This window comes from Microtus oregoni, unplaced genomic scaffold (assembly GCF_018167655.1).
Source record: "Microtus oregoni isolate MIOR12 unplaced genomic scaffold, Mior012 000012F_ref0000307, whole genome shotgun sequence".
Lineage (NCBI taxonomy): Eukaryota > Metazoa > Chordata > Mammalia > Rodentia > Cricetidae > Microtus > Microtus oregoni.
The window spans coordinates 13,462,047-13,480,794 of record NW_024543071.1 but is presented as its reverse complement, the minus strand read 5'-3'; the positions used below and the strand labels follow the sequence as shown (position 1 = coordinate 13,480,794).

Sequence of the window (18,748 nt, the reverse complement as noted above, 5' to 3'; positions counted from 1 at the left end):
CTTTCGGTCCAGTCTTGCCTTTTCCCTCAGCGTCATCCATGGGTCCTAGATGCCCTTGAGTGCTTTGGAGACGAGAAGCTTCTGTGAGGTTACAGGTGAGGACACTGAGCGCAGTCACTGGTTGGACAGTTAGGAGGTGCCAGAGGCCAGATTTGAACCCCAATGTGTCCCGTATCGCATCTTTCATAATGCATGGCCCTAACAAAGGGCTCTTGTACTTCTCACTCCTGTGGGGCTGCAGCCTTAATCTCAGAGTTTAGAGAATAAAAATGAAGAGCAGAGAAATGAATGAGTTTGGTGTCAATTCCTAAAAACACAACTCTGGGACCAAAACCAAAATCTATGATGATCTAAATGCAGGGAGAATGTATTATTTGCATAGGCCCACCTTTCATCCAGCTTTCCAGGAGTCACTGGAGACGGACACTGTCCTCCCAGGAAGTTCTCCCTCCATGACGAGTCAAACCCAGTTTCATGATGGCCAAGCTTCCTAGTAAGGCGACCCTCTAATGCCACCCGGGGTCACTCTCTCACTGCCATCTAGGCCTCAGCCTGGACTCACTAACAGCACTCTGACTAGAAAAGCCCAGGGTTTCTGCTTGGGAGGTAACTAACCTAGATCTGACTGGAGCTAAGTGGGAATTCCAAGCAACTAGCTAATTTCACCATGCTTTGGTTGATCCATCTTTAATAATGATCAAAGACACACACGTGCGCGCACACCCCCACACACATACACACATGGTACATGTACACACACGCGCAAGCGTGCACACACACACACACGGGTACATGCACACACACGCGCAAGCGTGCACACACACACACGGGTACATGTACACACCCGCGCAAGCATGCACACACACACACACACACGGGTACATGCACACACCCACGCAAGCGTGCACACACACACACACACACGGGTACATGTACATACACGCGCAAGCGTGCACACACACACATGGGTCATGTACACACCCGCGCAAGCGTGCACACACACACATGGGTACATGCACACACATGTGCAGGCGCACGCACACACAGGCACACACATGGGTACATGCATACACACGCACGCGGGCGCGCACACACGGTACAGTAAATGAACCATCAGGCTCCCTGGGGAGCAGGCCTGCTAGCGCTGGGCACCATGGAAGGTAGCTGCTGACACCGGCTGTATTTGCATTCCCTGGAGTCCTGTGGAGGATCAGGGCGTTCACGACTGGTATTTGTCTGAAATAAACACTCAGGAAAGGAAACAACTGTGAAAGCAGGACACCTCCCAAATCTAAACAGACATAATGCCTCCTTTGCTTTGGATAAACAAGCCTCTCTCCACCACCGTATGGCTCTAAACACACCCATACACACCTGTCAGTGCAAAGAGTTCCGCGCTTCTGAACTCGCATCCCTGTCAGAAGACCCTCGGGGGAGGCGGCTGTGCCTCGCATCTGGCATCTGCAGAGCCATCTTAAAGACAGGGTCTGAGGCCAAAGCCAGTTTACCTAAGGTCTCCTGAGGAAGAGCTCGTGAAGGGTAGGACAGGAGCCCTGCTCCTAGACAGGGAGGCTGACATCAGCAGAAGCTGCTCACCCTTCCCAGCCCCACCCCAGGCATGGGCTGGCAGAAAGGAAGGAAGCCAAGGCTGGCTACACCATGCACACGATGGAAGATGGAGGCTACTTGTCTGCCTTTCATAAACAGACCTAAAGCACCACATGCCCCCCACCTCTGCAGCTCCCCCTCCTTGTAGAGATAGATGTGCACACCCTCTGCTGGGTGTCCTGAAGGAACCTTCGCATGTGTTCCCAGTGTCCTGGAGCCAGAGCCGCTCCTCCTGCATGGGCCCCAAGCCTCCCTCATCCTCAAGCTCTGGCTAACTTGAGCACCCATAAAGCCTCAGCTCTGCCACTCACCAAAGCACAGGCTGAGCACTCACTCTAGGTGGCGGGAGGTTGGAAGAGGACATGCTTCTCCAGTGTAGAATTTACCAGGACATGTGACTTGAGTGCAGTTTATCCTGCCAGCTAACCACGCCCGGGCAGCCTTACCCAGAACATCGGCCCTTCAGGGGTCAAAAAGGGAAGTGATCGCCCCAGCGCCCTACTGAACGCCTTCTATTACTGGGCATCCTTGCGTCGGGCATCAGTGCCCCAAATGTGTAGTGATGTCTATCTTCCTTGTCAGCCTCAACCAGACTCTGGGTATCTTCAGCTTGGGGCCACTGAGCTGCAGTACTGTGATTGACGACCTTGTAAGTGACCCACCTGACTCCCTGGTCCCTCATCTGTAAGGAAAGGGTTGCCGGATATGCTGTCCGCCCCAGCCAGCTCCACAATGCCCCGCCACCCAACACACCCCTCTCATTGTTTTCTAGAACTCTGTGTGATCCCATCTGCAGGTGACATCACTCTCTGCCCCAAGAATCACATCATCCGTTCTTCCACGGAAGTGGAGATGACCCCGGAAACACTCTGTCTGTAGAAAGGCAGGGAATGGCCCATTTCAAGGGAAGTGGACAGGACTTCTTTTGTATTTTCCACACAGTACGCTTTATTATCAATCTTAAAGCGCCAAGGCCCCTTCCTGTCAGTCAGACCATTAATAGCTACTTTTCAAACTGTCTTAGGCAGACTCTCAGCAACAGTTAGCTGCTCTCTGACGAGGGCTTACTACCTAGAACTGAGCTAAGCACTTCACAAGGATGATGTCATTTAGTTCTCCCCGATGAAGTAATACTATTATTATCCTCACTTTAAAAGTGAGGAAATTAGGGCTGGAGAGATGGTGCGGCAGGTACAAGTGCTGGCAGGTCTTCCAGGGGACCCGCATTCAACTTCCAGCACCCACAAGGCAGCTCACAACTGTCTGAACTCCAGATCCTGGCTTTCTGCAGGTACTTCATGCAAGTGCTGAGCTAACATGCATGCAAGCAAAACACTCATATATATATAAAATAACTTTAAAAAATTTCGAAACAGGAAAACTAAGGTTCATGGAGTGTTAAAGAATGTGCACAGTGGTACACAGCTAGCTAGTGGGCAAGCCAGCCCTTTAAGGAGACCAAACAGTAGCCTGGACTGCCTTTCAATACTGCCAATAGCAGGTCTCGGTCCTGTTAGCCGCTGCTTTGTCAGTGTGCCTTACGTTGTAATCTCAGGCAGAGTCGCTCAGAGCTAAAATCTGATTGTTTAGTGTAAAATCCAGAGCTGGGAAAACACCTGCTGGGGTTTCAGGGCAGACTGCTGTTGCCGAGAGCAGTGAGGACCTCAACTGAGAGCTGGAAAAAAGAACCCTTAAAACAGCATACAGTGCCCCTCAAAATGAGGTTGACGCTATTCTTAACCCTGGAGCAAGGTGACCACCTGGTGACCCAAGAAAACCCCAAAAGTTTTCTTTTTCTGTAGGACTGGGATAGAAGTGCCTCAAACTTGAGACAAGGGCTCTCATACTGAGCAACCTCCTCAGCCCTTAAAGGAGCTTTTGGTTTTGTTTTGTTTTTGTAATGGCAATAGAAGCTTTCAACACCAGATGACAAGATTGGAAAGGATCCCCGTGTGTCAGGAATGCTCCTCCCGCACACCCCCAGGTCCGCCTCCCTGCCTCATCACTTTTACCTTCTCCCCAACCTGAGTCCAGCCCCACTAGTCAATTACAGAGAACCCTGTCTTCAGGTCTGCTGTGATCCAGGCAGAAAGAGTGGCCACGGGCTAGTAATATACCACAAACCCAGCCTCCTTCCAAAAAGGCGCATCAGAGACCAACGTGCAATCTAGGGTAGCAACCGACAGCCTGTTTTAATTGTTAAAATGAATGCTTTGAGCGTTCTAAATGCTCCTTTAAATGCCTAATCTGCAAACAGGAGGCTGTCCTACTATCCCCACATCTTCTGTGCCCTGGGTACTGTACTGGAAGTCTCTTCTATCTTCAAGTGCAGGAGCAGAACTCAGCAAGCCATCCTCAGGCAGCAAGGACACCGTATTTACTTCCAAAGGTGTGAAGGATTGGAAGACAGGACCGGCTGAGATGAAAGGGTACTGTCACACACCCTGAAACCCAGCCGGTCAACCGTAGCCTCTTCTCATTAAGTTTGGGGGAGGGGGGAGGGGCGGCGGGGCAGTCAACCGTGCCTCGAAGACCACAGACCACATTTGCCTACTCGTGTCTGGAGACAGAGCATCACTTACGAGGAAATGACCCCGGCGAAGGGTCACGTCCAGAGGAGGGATAAAAGGAAAAGCCACAGTTCTCCTCACACCGCGGGATACAATGGCTTTAAGAAGGAAATCAAAGCTCGAAGCGAAGAGTGGAGAGGGCAGGGGGCAAAACGCTTCCTCTGTCCCCAGACCCTAGCCGGTGCAGGCAGAACAGCAAACGTGGAAGGCAGAAAGCTAAGCATGGGTCTCCGGTCAAAGCAACTAAAAGCATGCCGGGCCGAGTGAGCGTGAGCGTCCCGCGCCCCTAGGGAGCGCGGCGAAAATGCTCTTTCCCAAAGGAACTGCTCCGCAAGAGGCTGACGAAAGCTTCCCCTGCCATCCATCCAAGCTACGGGCGGACACATGACTTCACCGTTGTAACAGACAAGGGCAGCCACTTGCCAATTGCAATGCCAAAAAAAGAAACCCGGGACACAGGAGTGGAGGAAGGACAGAAAAGGTTTCCCTAGAGATCGCAGCCCCTGCGAACAGACACTGGAGCCAAGGGCAGCCCCTGGGGTCACAACTCTCTGGGACTTAATAGTAAGAAGAAGCGAGGGGCCACCCCCGGCCCTGGCTAGCCCCACACCGGGGCTGGTGGGAGCAGTACTCACATAGTGCTTGGAGGGGCTCCTCCGCTTCTCCACGTCCACCACGGTGGCATCTTGCACGCAGTAGGCGAGCATCTTCCCCACAAAGCGAGTGGCGCCCCCCGGCGGCGTCACCTTCTCATCCCGGCCGGGTTTCAGCTTCTTCTCTGGTTGCCCGGGTCTCCGCGGCTCCGCGCCACCCCTGGCCCACGCGCTGTTCGCCGCCCCGGCTCCCGGCGCCCACAACTGCGGCTCCCGGGCATGCGACTGTCCTGGAGGGCACGAGGGCTCCGTGCGCCCCAGGCGGCTCCCGTGGGCCTGCCGCGCGCCCCTTCCCTCCCGCGCCGCCGCGCTTGCTGCTCTGCTCGCCTGCTCGATCTCTCAGCCGCCCGGTGGGGCCGGCGGGAACTGGCGGCGCAGAGGAGGGTTGGGGGTGTGCCCCGCCGGCGAGGGCACGGGGCGGGGGCCGGGCCTGCTGTCAGCGCGCCGGGGAGGGGCCGGTGGCGCCCCTGGGCCGCGCTCGGGCTCCTGGGGGCTCGGCGCTGGCGGAGGCTGAGGGCGCAGAAGGCGGAGGCGGGGCGGGCAGGGAAGGGGAGGGAGGGGAAGGGAGGGGAGCGCGGCAAGGGGAAGCGCGGGGAGGGGCTCCCGGCCGGGGGAGGGGCTCGGACCGACGGCGAGGGGCTGCAGGCTTGCGAGGCCTGGAAGGGCTAGTCTGCTCAGCACCCAAACTCAAGGTAGCTTTGGAGGGAGACGGTTCGGGGCCAGTAAGCCCATTGCGCACCCATCCTGGCTTTCCGTCTCCTAGAGGATCTGTGGTCACCTTTCTGTCCCTTGTACTACTGCCATCTCTCCAGAGCTCTTTAAGGAAAAGTAGTTTATTACTAGCCTGTTAGAGCCTACAGTTCCAAGAGGAGACCGGGAGGTAGAAGAAACCGGCATTAAATCTTCCAAGCAAGCTTTCTTTTGATGAACCACCTGCCCCCCTGCAGGTCACCACGGGTGAATTCTCCCCGGAAATGGAATCTATTGATCTGCTGCTGCCTCCACCATCGATCAGGGCCTGTGTAACTAACCTGCGACATCATTTCCCAATGACAAGGTTACAAACACCACTTTAGCCTTAAGCCCTGGCTCTCCTGGGACTCTCCCAGGGCTGGCAACCGGGAAGGGCGCACACAATGGTGGGAAAAATCCACTGTGTTGGGGGCCAGATCTTCATTAGCTCCAGGCTCTGGCTTCCTCACTATCCCTCGCTCAGTACCAGAAAGCCGCTTTCCAAGTCGCTTGCCCATCTCTGGTCTTTGAGCACAATTTTACTTAATTCAACATATCCCTCCCAACATCAGTTTCATCATTTTTTTTTCCATTCTACTTTCAAATATTTAAAGGAGTAGGTGTTTTCATAACGAGTCCAATTGTTTCACAATACAGCAATGTTTTGTGTTTGGAGACCAATGAAGCATCCGAAATGAGGGCGAAGGATTTTGTGACTTTTTTTTTATAATTTGCCTTGTCAGAAGCCCTGGGTCATTCTGAGACTTTCTTCTGCATTTACTTGCACAAAATATCCATTATAATCTAGCCTGAGAAGGGACATAAAGAAACTCAACCAAAGCACATGAAGACCTGACGACGAATTCAGGACAGAACCAGGAAGGTGATTCATTGGTAAGAACACTTGTTGCATTTTCGGAGGACCTTGGTTCCATTCCCGGCATCCACTCAATGACTCACAACCATCTATAACTCTGATTCCAGGGGATCAAACACCCTCTTCTGACCACCTCGGGCACCCAACATGGTATACATACATACATGCAGGCAAAACACTTACACATATAAAACCTTTTAAAAAAAAAAACTTAAAAAAAATTGTAAAAGAGTGCTGGTTGAGCGAGCAGGACTACCAGAGCTCAGAGCCACAGTGCTAAGGTAAAAGCCAGGGCGGGTATGAGCCTGAGAGCCTGGCACACGCGCTAGGGTCAGGAGAGAGAAAGGATTGCAGGGCCTTGCTGGATAGCCAGCCTAGCCACAGAAAAAGTAAGCTCCAGGTTCGGTGAGAGGATCCTGTCTCGAGAGAATAAGGAGGAGAGTGGGTATCAGCCATCTTCCTCTGGCCTATGAGTATATGTGCACACAGGCACACCCATGCAAGGGTACACAGACTATACATACACTCACAGAACACAGGCACAGACACCAGGCACAGACTTCTCTATCTCAGCGACATTGGTGGGAAGGCTAGAAGAAGGAGCTCCCTCAACAGGGAGAATGGTTACTGGGGAATGTCAGAGCAGAGTCTGTCTTCTTGAACAACTTCACCCAGAATACATGCTCAGCCCCGAGCCGTGGAAGGTGGGAGGATGCCGGCTCCTCCCCAATTCCTCTTCCAGCAGCCAACCCTTCAGGAGAAGCTGCTCCACAGAAGCACTCAGCACTCCTCCACTGTGGCTGCCCAAGCTTCTTGGTACACTAATTAATCCTGATAAGCCTTTGCCTGCCTACGAACCTACAGACAACCTGACATCTCTCCAGCCTGGTTTACAAAGTGAGTTTCTAGACAGCCAGGGCTACACAGAGAAACCTGGTCTGAAAACAAACAAACAAACAGGGACTTTGACCCCACCCATTTTCTCCCTACCCTCAACTGAAGCATTTCTGCCACCTGCCACCTGCCCTACACTCCTCCCAGAGCAGGGCTGTGTATGTGCCTGGCACTCCGCCAATGGTTGTCTTTTTGAATGTGAGGTCATAGTAGACAGTTGCAGACGTGGCTGCTGCAAAGTGCTATGTAGAGGCATTGGAGAAACCCTTATCCAACCTGGGCTCCCTCCCAATTTCACCACAAGCCAGCCTTGTGCCCTTAGAGCACCCTGGGGATCTTTCTCATCAGTCACCTTCTAGACATGCTAGATGATGGGCAATTGTTCTGTAGAATAAGATCTCACCAGACCATTGCCTAGAGATGTGGAAAATCGAGTGAAATTTGGGGCTCCCTCCTGGCCAAAGTGATACGGACTGTGTTAACTCCAGCAGTTGGCCAGAGCAGCATCTGCCTTTCAGACCCCGGCTGTCCTCTGGCAGGGACATGCAAGGCCTGGCAAGAAAAAGGAACCAGGTTCATACTTCTTGCTCAGTTTCTTCTCCTCATCTTCTTACAACTTCCTTTTAGCCTGGCCCTAACTATTAACTTGTGTTTAGGATGCCCCTGACCCTGCTCCCAGGTTTGGAATAGAAGTAAGGTCAACTTCCCAACAAAGTTGTTTGCTAGCTTTTAATCTTTTTCTTTCTTTCTTTCTTTCTTTCTTTCTTTCCTCCTTCCTTCCTTCCTTCCTTCCTTCTTTCCTCTCTCTCTCTCTCTCTCTCTCTCTCTCTCTCTGTCTCTAAGACAGGGTCTTACTATGCAGCCCTGGCTTTCCTAGAACTCATGTTGTAGATCAGATTGACCTCAAATTCACAGAGATCCACCTACCCAGCCTCCCTGTGATGGAATTAAAGGTGTGCACTACCTTACCTGGCTAGTGTAATGGTTCAGTACTTAATACTAGCACTTGAGAGGTGAAGACAGGAGGGTCAAGAGTTCAAGGCCAGTCTGAGCTACAGGACACACACACACACACACACACACACACACACACACACACACACGGTCTTAGTTAGGGTTTCTCTTGCTGTAAAGAGACACCATGACCATGACAACTCTTATAAAGGAAAAGATTTGATTGGGGTGACTTACAGTTCAGAGGTTTAATTCATTATCATAATGGCGGGAAGCAAGGCAGCAATGCAGGCAGACATGGTATGGGAGAAGGAGGTGAGAGCTCTTCCATCTCTTGACCCACAGGAAACAGGAAGTGGTCTGTCTGAGACACTGGGTGTGACTTGAGCATATATAAGACCTCAAAGCCTACCTCCACAGTGACATACTTCCTCCAAGACTACGACTACATACTACTCCAATAAGGCCTCACTGCTAATAGTGCCACTCCCTTTTGGGGCTATTTTCTTTCAAAACATGTATGTATGTATGCACAAACACAATTTTTAATTATAATTTTTTCATTGTATATATTCATTGTACATGGTCCTGTGTTAATAAGGACATTCTCATGCAAATATGTATTAGACATTGAGTGTGTTCCCCCATAACCTTTGTTCCCTAAACTAGTGGTTCTCAACCTTCCTAATGATGTACCCTTTAATACCTCATGTTATAGTGACCCCCAACCATAAAATTATTCTCATTGCTACTTCATAACTGTAATTTTGCCACCGTTAGGAACTGTAATGTAAATATCTGATAAGCAGCGTTTGACATGCAACCCCTATGGGGTCATGACCCACAGGTTGAGAATTACTGCCCTGGACAGTTTTACTTCTGCTTACATGTCATATAAACATATGTACATATGTGATTTTACATATCCATTAAAATCTAGGAATCTCAGGCTGGAGAGATGGCTCAGAGGTTAAGAGCACTGGCTGCTCTTCCAGAGGTCCTGAGTTCAATTCCAAACAACCACATGGTGGCTCACAACCATCTGTAATGAGATCTGGTGCCCTCTTCTGGCAGGTAGCATTCAAGCAGGCAGAACACTGTCTAGGCATTGCATGTGAGAGAAATCATATAATATTTGTCTTCCTGAAACTGGCTCAATTCATCTAACGAAAAAAATCTACTGCAGTTGCGTCCATTTTCCTGCAAATTGCATAGTCTTCTTTCTGGATGAATCCACTGCGTATGAACATGCTTTTTGACTCATTCCTCTGATACTGGACGTGTAGGCTGCTTCAATAAGTTAGCTATTGTGAAAAGTGAGTGCTACAGCAAACACTGATCTGTTTGCCTGGAAGGCTGACTTGGCGTCGTCTGGGTGAATACCCAGGAATATAAGATAGCCAAGTTGCACGGGATGGTCTAGTTTTAGGTGTCTGAAGAGCCTCCATGCTGACTTCCAGAGCGATGGCACTAGTTTGCATTCCGCCAGCAGTAGATAGGCTGCCTTTCCCAGGTGCCTTCTTCCTTGGTTGCAGGACGTGGGGGAGGATGGGCACCAGGGCTGCCCCGTCTACACAGCCCCCCTCCTAATTGTGTCATAATAACAAGGTGTGGCTCCTTGCCAAGCCATCAGCTGGAGAAAGCCACCCCTCCCTGGTGCCCCTCCTAGGATTTTCATCAGGCAGGTGTCGGCCTGCTTCTCCTACCATGAAGGGCCTCCTGTCGCACGCTGGTAAAAGTTACTGTGCGGATTTTTTTCTTCTTTATAGAATTCTAGTCTTAGAAAATGACCAGGCCTACAGAATTCCAGAAGGAAATCTGGTAGTTTGAACAATCAAAGAAGACAAGGACACAATTAGATTCATAGTGGGGAGAAATATTATTCTCTGACTGTAGGCAGTGTCCGTAATCCTGCCAGACATCTGGTCCCCAGACTAGTACATTGTGTCTTGGGCCTTCTGAAATGAAGATGTGAATGGCTTCACACAGTCTGATTGCAGCTACTCAACAGGTGTGTGCTGGTGAGTTTTATGCCGACTCGACACAGAGTCGTCTGAAGGGAGGGACCCTCAGTTGGGAATATGCCTTCATGAGATCTGGCTATAGGGTGTTTTCTCAACTGGTGATTGATGGAGGAGGGCTCAGTTCACTGTAGGTGGGGCCATTCCTGGACTGGTGATCCTAGGATCTACAAGAAAGCAGGCTAATAGCAAGCCAAGCCGTGAGTAACAGCCAGTACTAAGCAGCACCCTCCACGGCCTCCGCATCAGCTCCTGCCTCCAGGTTCCTGCTCTGTTTAGGGTCCCGCACTGACTTCCTTCAGTGATGGACTACTGTTGTGGGATATTTGTGCACTGTATGAAGATATATTGCTGTGATTGGTTTATAATAAGCTGAATGGTCCATAGCTAGGCGGGAAGTATAGGGTGGATTTCCGGGGAGAAAAAGGAAGACGAGGAGGAATCTAGATGTGTGGTAGACACCGAGAGGAAAACAGAAGACACTAGATAAAAGAGAGGTAATGCCATGCGCTAGGACATAGATTAAGATAAGAGCTAGTTAGGAACAAGCCTAAGCAAGAGTCCGAGCTTTTATAACTAATAAGAAGTCTCCGTGTCGTTATTTGGGAGTGAGCTGGCAGCCCAAAGAAAAATGTGACTAAAACTATGATGGGGAAGGGTAAGCCAAATAAACCCTTTCCTCCCCAATCTGCTTCTGGTCACGGTGCTTCCTCACAGCAACAGCGACCCTAACTGACACAGGTGAGTTCCCAACATCCTCCTGGTATAAAAGATCATTCTGTATACTTCAGTTTTAACCACAAACAGCCCTAAGTTTTCTTTTTCAAATTCCCCTAGATTTTCCAGAAGCCAGAAAACTCTGACGTGGCCACTGGGTGACAGATAGAAGAGGAGGGAGAGAGAAATCCGTTGGGAAATTCAAAAGCAATGTTTTCCTTTTTTATTTATTTTTTTTTAAAAAAAACTATAGCCAGAGGACACAAATTTTTTTAAAAGGCTCTGTTTGACTCTGCCCCCTCCCATTTTCTTTCATTTCTCTATTCAGAAATATCTTTGAAATCACTGTTTTGTGTCCTGTTTGAACCTATAAGTTTATTCATTTTCAGGTAAATGATTTGGGACACTTGAGGGCTCAAGGTCAAGAGCGATTTCAGCACAAGCCTTACCCCTTATAAAGCGGAAGGTCCCCCCAAATCTGGCTCATTTCTTACCCAAATCAGTAATAAAGGCAGAGAAAGCCTTGGCACCCAGACTGTTGACCTGAGCTGGCACAGAGAGGGATTGCCATGGGTAAATAATCTGCCAAGGGTAAATAATCTGAAAGTCCCTGTTCATCTTCCTTTTCGAAACGTGCAGACCGCTTTTCTTCCTTAGGACTCAGGTTTACAAGTCCTAGGCACTGACTGGAGCGGTCTGAAAGGGGATGGGGCGGGGCTCATTTACGACTCATAGGAACGGTTTCTCGTGGAGTCACAGACATCTGGACATCCTGAATGAGTAGAATCAGGAAGTAACAAATCTTTGAGAATGGAAGCGATGATTTTCCTTATTCCTTCTCCCTACTTAGTACTGTGTGCCTGTGTTACTTCTCCTTTTCTTTCGTGTGCATATGCGTATGTAAACCTGTTTCTGCCTCCCGAGTGCTAACATTAAAAACTGCGTCAATACACCAGGATTTTTGTTTTACCTTCTGATTGAAGTTTTTTCCCCCCTCTGCTTCTTTACTCGTGGGTGGAAAGTCTCCTTTACACAAGGGCCCACCAACCCCTCAATTCAGATACATCTAAGGCGCATCGCCTGCCTCTGAAGTGCAGTTCCAAGTTTGCTAGGAAGAAAGAATCTGATTGGCTCAGGTTGGTCATGTGTCCATCCTGCCCCAGGCAAGAATCATCCGGTGTAGTTCTGTAGTAGAAGAAACATGATCATAAGCAAACTAATTAGGGAATTCTAGAAAAGAGGGCTGGTACAGTAAGTTATATATCCCAAATACAGCTACTAAATTGTTGTTTGCTTTTCAGAGGACTTCATTAATCAATTAATTTTTAAATAACATTTGTTTATTGGGGATGAGTGTGTGGAGGTCGGAGCACAACTGCAGGGAGTCAGTTCTCTCCCACTGTGTAGTCTTGGGGTAGGAGTCAGAGCAGTGAGCATGGCAGTAAGCTCCTTTATTTACTGAGTCGTCTCGCCAGCCTGGGAATTTATTTATCCACTAAAAATTTTGTAAAGTTACCAACATAAGAGTCCCACTCAACGAGGAACTGAACTGGGGCAACAGTTTGAAGACATTTAAGAATTGTATAGGGCTGGGCAGTGGTGGCGCAGGCCTGTAATCCCAGCACTCGGGAGGCAGAGGCAGGCGGATCTCTGTGAGTTCGAGGCCAGCCTGGTCTACAAAGGGAGTTCCAGGACAGGCTCCAAAGCTACAGAGAAACCCTGTCTCGAAAAAAAAAAAAAAAAAAAAGAATTGTATAGCTTTTTTTTTTTTTTTTGACGATAAGCATGGCTTAAAAAGTCATAAGAAGGAAACTGAAGAGGTGGCTCCGTGGTTAAGAGCACAGGCTACTCTCCCGAGAGCCCTAGGTCAATTCCCAGCACCCAGGGAATCACAATACAATTTTTTAGCATCTATGAGAACCAATGAAAGCAACACATTCATATAAACATTAAACAGCCATAAAAATAAATATAAAATTATAATAGCGGTGAATGTTATTTAAGTGGAGCAAACATATCTCAAAGTGAAGATTCTGAGGGTGAGAATGGAAAATTTTACATCTCAAAGATTTAAAAATGTACAATAAACCCCACCCCCCACAAATTCCACAATGCACTTGAACCTTTGTAGACATGACAGATGTGTTTGTTCAGCACAGGGGTCAGGCAAGGGACGGAGCCTCAGGTTTTGTAGCTGACCTAGCTTGAACTTTGAAGGTGGTCTTGAGGGACTGCAGGGACCTGGAGCTGCAGAGTAGCCTCTGTTTGGTGGGATTGCAGGGTCCCAGTGATAGGACAGCTGTAGCTCTTGATCTGCAGAATGGAGGGATGCGAAGCTATTCGATTTTCTAATTTCCTTTTCTGTGAAGTTAGGTGGCTCATCTAGTCCATCTCAAAACTCCCTTCTGCTTATAGCAAAAATGGTAAGAAGAGTAACAATACCCACAATTCTTTATTAAGCTCATAGAGTATTGTGTTCCAAGAACTGTGCTGAGCAACACACACACACACACACACACACACACACACACACCATACACCACACACACCTCTATTCCATAACCAGGAATTTAGTTACAAATCAGACTGTAGAACTTAGTCTACTTGACAATTATATGTGGCAAAACCAAAAACTTTGGACCCTTTCAAGTCCTGTTTCTTTAAATATTGATCAGCATTTATCTAGTGAGGGCTGAAAGGAAGATGTCTTGTTCTCTGCAGGTGGAGTAAGGTAGCATTTAGTGTGGACTGTAAGCTCTGAGTCAGCCTCCACTTCATGGCTCCAGTACTCATATGAGAAGTCCTGAAAACATGGTTTTTGTTTTTTTTTTGTTTTTTTTTTTGGTTTGTTTTTTGTTTTTTCAAGACAGGGTTTCTCTGTGAAGCTTTGGAGCCTGTCCTAAAACTTGCTCTATAGACCAGGCTGGCCTCAAACTCACAGAGATCTGACTGCCTCTGCTTCCCAAGCGCTGGGATTAAAGGCATGCGCCACCACCACCCAACTTTGGAAAACATATTTTAAGGTGCCTTATCGTTACTTTAGTTTCCAGTTTGCTATTTTTACTTTTCCAGAAGTCAAATGTTTCCTACATTTTTGGAACTCTGTCTCTCTGCATGTATCTGTCTCTGAGAGGAATCAGTTTTTTGGTCCATTAACCTCTTGGGAGGCATATCAATCTGTGAAGGTTCTTAAAATAAATTAGTCTTTCCAAGGAGGCAGTGCCAGGCTGAGCTCTTCTGCACGCTGCCCTTGTAGCAAGGGTGATGCTGCTGACTATAGGGGAGACGTGGGCAGGGCCTGGACTGGTCACCCAGCACACTGTGCATGCACTCAGCCGTGCTCCCTGAAGACGTGGGGTGGTGAGAGGGGTGTGCTTGCTGCTCGCTAAGGTCCACTGTGTGTTGTGCTAGAAACTATAACAGAAACGTGCTATACTTGTGTCCTTAGTCTCACAAATGGAGGCCTGGGCCTTTGTGGAGCTCGGTCTAGCAGGCAATGAATAAATCAAGCTATGGAAAACCGTTACACTTGGTTTTCAACTTGCTACTCATAATATCTGTTCAGCATTTATTTAACGAAAGCTACAAGAAATCAGTTCTCTGTTTAAGTGTGCGCCTCCTTCTTCCCACCCACTTGAGGATGTTGGTTACCGTGGTGAGAACTGGACCACTGAACACCCACAGGTCCTTGGAAAGCCCCATTCTTTTAGGCCAAGACTCTTGGCCATTTGTCTGTTTTGTCTAGTACAACTGAAGTGACCTGTTTAGAAGCAAAATGGAAAATTTTCGCCACGGAGAGCCAGGAAATCCTGCAGACATCTCTGAATAAGAAGTAGTGATATTAAGCCAGGTGTGGTGGTTCACACCTTCAATCCCAGCACTCAGGAAGTAGAGGCAGACAGATCTCTGTGAGGTCGAGGCCAACCTGGACTACAACAGAGAAACCCTGTCTGGAAAAAACAAAACTACCACCACCAGCATCACAACGAAAGAAGTAGTGATGCTGCCAAAACACCAGAGTGCAACCTTTCTAAGTGCCCGGGGCTGGCCTGGTTTACTTCCGTCGCACACAGCATCAGGGCTGAGACTAATGTCTGACACACAGCCAGTCTGAACTAAACATCTGTCCCATGACCGAGTGACTCTTAAGGAGAATATTTTGGAAAATAGTTGAAGAAAACTTTGTCAATTGGAATCTAGCTTCCAGGGTTCCGATTTTCTCGCTGACTTATTACAGAGTCAGTTAATAGCTTTCATGTGCTGGAAGGAAACACACGTCCCTTGTGACATACAGGTGCATATGTGGAGAGCCGGGCCACCTGCTCCTGTCCTTCCAGTTCACTCCTGCAGCTCTGACGAATTCTAGTCCAGAGAAAATAAGAGGGACCACCGTAGTCAAAAGACGGGAGAGCTGCCTGGTGACCACTTGAGCTGCAGCATGGAGGAGGAACAGGGACAGACTTCTGGAAAGAGGGCGGGCCAAGTGAGGGCTGGCAGAGGGACTAGAACACTGAGAACAGGCTTGAGAGAGGCAGAGAGAAGTTCACTAGAGCATCTGTGAACTGCAGAGGTAGGGTAACGTGGAAGAGGTGGGACACACGAGAAAAAGCGTGGGCCTCGTCCTGGGCTTTGTGGAAGTGCACTCTTTCCCCATCTTATGCCTGTGCCATGGCGGACCAGCAGGTTCACACCTAGAAATAGACCCAGGAAAGTGCAGGTATGATGGGGGAGCCTGGTTAACCAATTATCTTTAAGAGGTGGGACCAAGTTAGGGTGTGGCTTTCTGGGACCTGGAGAAAAATCAGCTGCAAGCCCAGGTTCTCTGTCTCTCTCTGTGTCTCTCTCTGTGTCTCTCTCTGTGTCTGTCTCTGTCTCTGTCTCTGTCTCTCTCTCTCTCTCTCTCTCTGTCTCTCGGTCTCTCTCTCTTTCTCTGTGATTCCCTCACTGTACAACTGAGCTTGGACTTCTCCTTCCGGTTTCATGAGTTTTCCCCTTAAAATAAATAAAAATATAATTGTTTATCTTTAAGCTAGCCTGGTTATTTCCCGAATCGAGTTAGCTTCTACAGTTGGCACCCGATTAGTGGGGCTCAGGTCTCCAACGGGTCTGGCCAGCTGCTGGCAGGCTCCAGGCCATTAATGTGGGTATAAGATTCCTGCACAGCGGCCCTGAGTAGCCGCTAGACACAGTCCTTCATATGTTCTCATTAAACATCTCAGCTGACTTCTGGGTCCAGTTGTCTGATGCTCACAGATGCTCAGGCAGGATGCAGGCTTATGTCAGCATTACTCATAATAAGCCCAAACTGAAAATGTGCTCCTATCCATCAGTGCTGAGGACATTAGTTGCAGTGATCCAACAGAGGACTGTATATCATCCTTAAAGGAAGATCCACAGCTTTCCGCAGTGACACAGATGAAACTCACGGCTATGATAGTGATGGGGAAGCAGGCTGGGGATACAGCTCAGTGGTAGAGTGCTTGCCTAGCATGCAGGAAGCCCTAGGTTCCATTTCCAGCACCGATTAAACTGCACGGTGGCACACTCCTGCAGGCCCTGGCCCTCGGGAGGTGGAAGCAGAAAGATCGGAAGTTTGCTACAGCTGAAGATACTTAAGATCCTGTCTCTGAATAAGTAAACACTAAGTTTAAAATAGAGAAAATTGATTTATGGCACCAGAGGTCACCTCTGAGAGGATGCACGGGGAGGGGACTGGGTGATGGAGCATTTTCACCATTCTTACTCTCGCTTTGCAGGGGCTCCCAAGCTGCTTACCAGAGCTGTGTGTTGGAGCATTTTCACCATTCTTACTCTCGCTCTGCAGGGGCTCCCAAGCTGCTTACCAGAGCTGTGTGTTGAATGCGTAGACCTTGAATGAATGAAATGCTGAAGCAGGCCTTCTGTTGACCTTGTCCCTATTGGGTTTCATGGTCTAAATTGATGAGGACGGCTGACCAGGTCTTTTCCTCAAGAGGGCACCAGATCTCATTACAGATGGTTGTGAGCCACCATAGGGTTGCTGGGAATTGAACTCAAGACATTTGAAAGAGCAGACAGTGCCCTTAACCACTGAGGCATCTCTCTAGCCCATCTTAGCAAAAAAAAAAAAAAAAAAAAAAAAAAAAAAAGACTAAATCAGACTGCTTGAAGCCCTGTTAGATTCTGTTGAGTAAAGACAGTGTATGAAGAGGCTGAAGACATGGCTCAGCGGGTAAGAGAGCTTGCTGCCCTAGCATGAGAACCAGAGATTAGGTTCCAGCACCCACATCCCAAGCTGGCATGTGGCTATGCATGTAACGTGTAACCCCAGAGCTGTGGAGAGTGGAGACAGGAGGATCTCTGGGGCTTAGTGGCTGCCAGTCTGGCAGCAGGATCAGTGGGAAGGTCTGCTCAAAAGAGTTGCCTAGCAGTGGTGGCGCACACCTTTAATCCCAGCACTTGGGAGGCAGAGACAGGCAGGTCTCAGTGAGTTCAAGGCCAACCTGGTCTACAAAGTGATTTACAGGACAGCTAGGGCTACACAAGGCAACCCTGCCTCAAAAAACCAATAAATAAATAAATAAATAAACAAACAAAGCAGAGGGTGATAGATAGAGCTGGACAGCCAGTGTCCTCTGGGCCTCTGAGAGTGTGCATGCACACACACACACACACACACACACACACACACACACACACACATTAAAAAGCAATAAAAGTTGAAGTAGAAAAAGAAATATAGTTTACACTTTATGCAGATGTTAAATATAAAAACAATACTACATGTGATATACATTTGTTTAGAGCTCTATACATCTACAATAAAAACCTTTTTGGGTTTTGGTCTCAGGATGGCCTTGAACTTGTGGCCTTTCTCCTCAGCCACCCAGTACTAGGATCTCAAGTGTGCACTGACACACCCAACCATATACAAAAATAGTTCTTGTTCTTGATGAGAACAAGAACATGGGAATTCTGTAATTGTAGGACTTCTGTTTTGTTCAGTTTTGTTTTTTGAAAGAAGGCCTCATACATCCCAGGCAGATGTCAAACTCTCTCTATAGTCAAGATGACCATGGGCCTCTGGGCCTCCTGTCTCTACTTCATGAGTGCTAGGATTACAGGCCTGTACGACCATGCCATGTCATGCAGACTGTGTGGTACCAGGGTTTCATGCATGTGAGACACGCACCCTCCAACTGAACTGCCTGCCAAGATTCTGTAATTATAGCATTATTTGTCTTTCCAAAAGTCACTGAACTCGGGGATGGTGCACATAGCTGTAACTGCAGCACTTGCGAGGCTGAGGCAGAAGGATGGCTGTGAGTTCGTGGCTATCAGAGCTACGTAGTGAATTTAGGTCTTCAGGGCTAGCCTAGGATGCATAGCAATATTTTGTTTCAAAAAGAGAAAATAATAATTGAATGTGATAAACTGGTAACATCTGTTCGAACTGGGTTATAAACTTTTTGTATGTACGTATGTATATATGTGTGTGTATGTATGTGTGTATGTGTGTATGTATGTATGTATATATGTATGTGTGTATGTATGTATATATGTATGTATGTGTGTATATGTGTAGGTGTGTATATATGTATGTATGTGTGTATGTATGTATATATGTATGTGTATGCATATATGTATGTGTGTATGTATGTACATATGTATGTGTGCATGTATGTATATATGTATGCATGTGCATGTATGTATATATGTATGTGTGTATGTATGTGTATATAT

At 48.3% G+C, this 18,748-nt stretch overlaps 1 protein-coding gene across 3 annotated transcripts in view; it reads right to left on the bottom strand.

Moving 5' to 3' along the window:
- Sh3pxd2a (SH3 and PX domains 2A) overlaps positions 1-5,303 on the bottom strand; it is a 204,057-nt gene extending 198,754 nt beyond the window's left edge. For all 3 annotated transcript variants that reach the window (XM_041662211.1, XM_041662213.1, XM_041662212.1), the window contains exon 1: positions 4,814-5,303. In XM_041662211.1, the coding sequence (XP_041518145.1) occupies positions 4,814-4,885 (72 nt within the window). In that variant the 5' untranslated portion in view covers positions 4,886-5,303. The remainder of the gene's footprint in view (positions 1-4,813) is intronic.
- Positions 5,304-18,748: the final 13,445 nt, after the last annotated feature.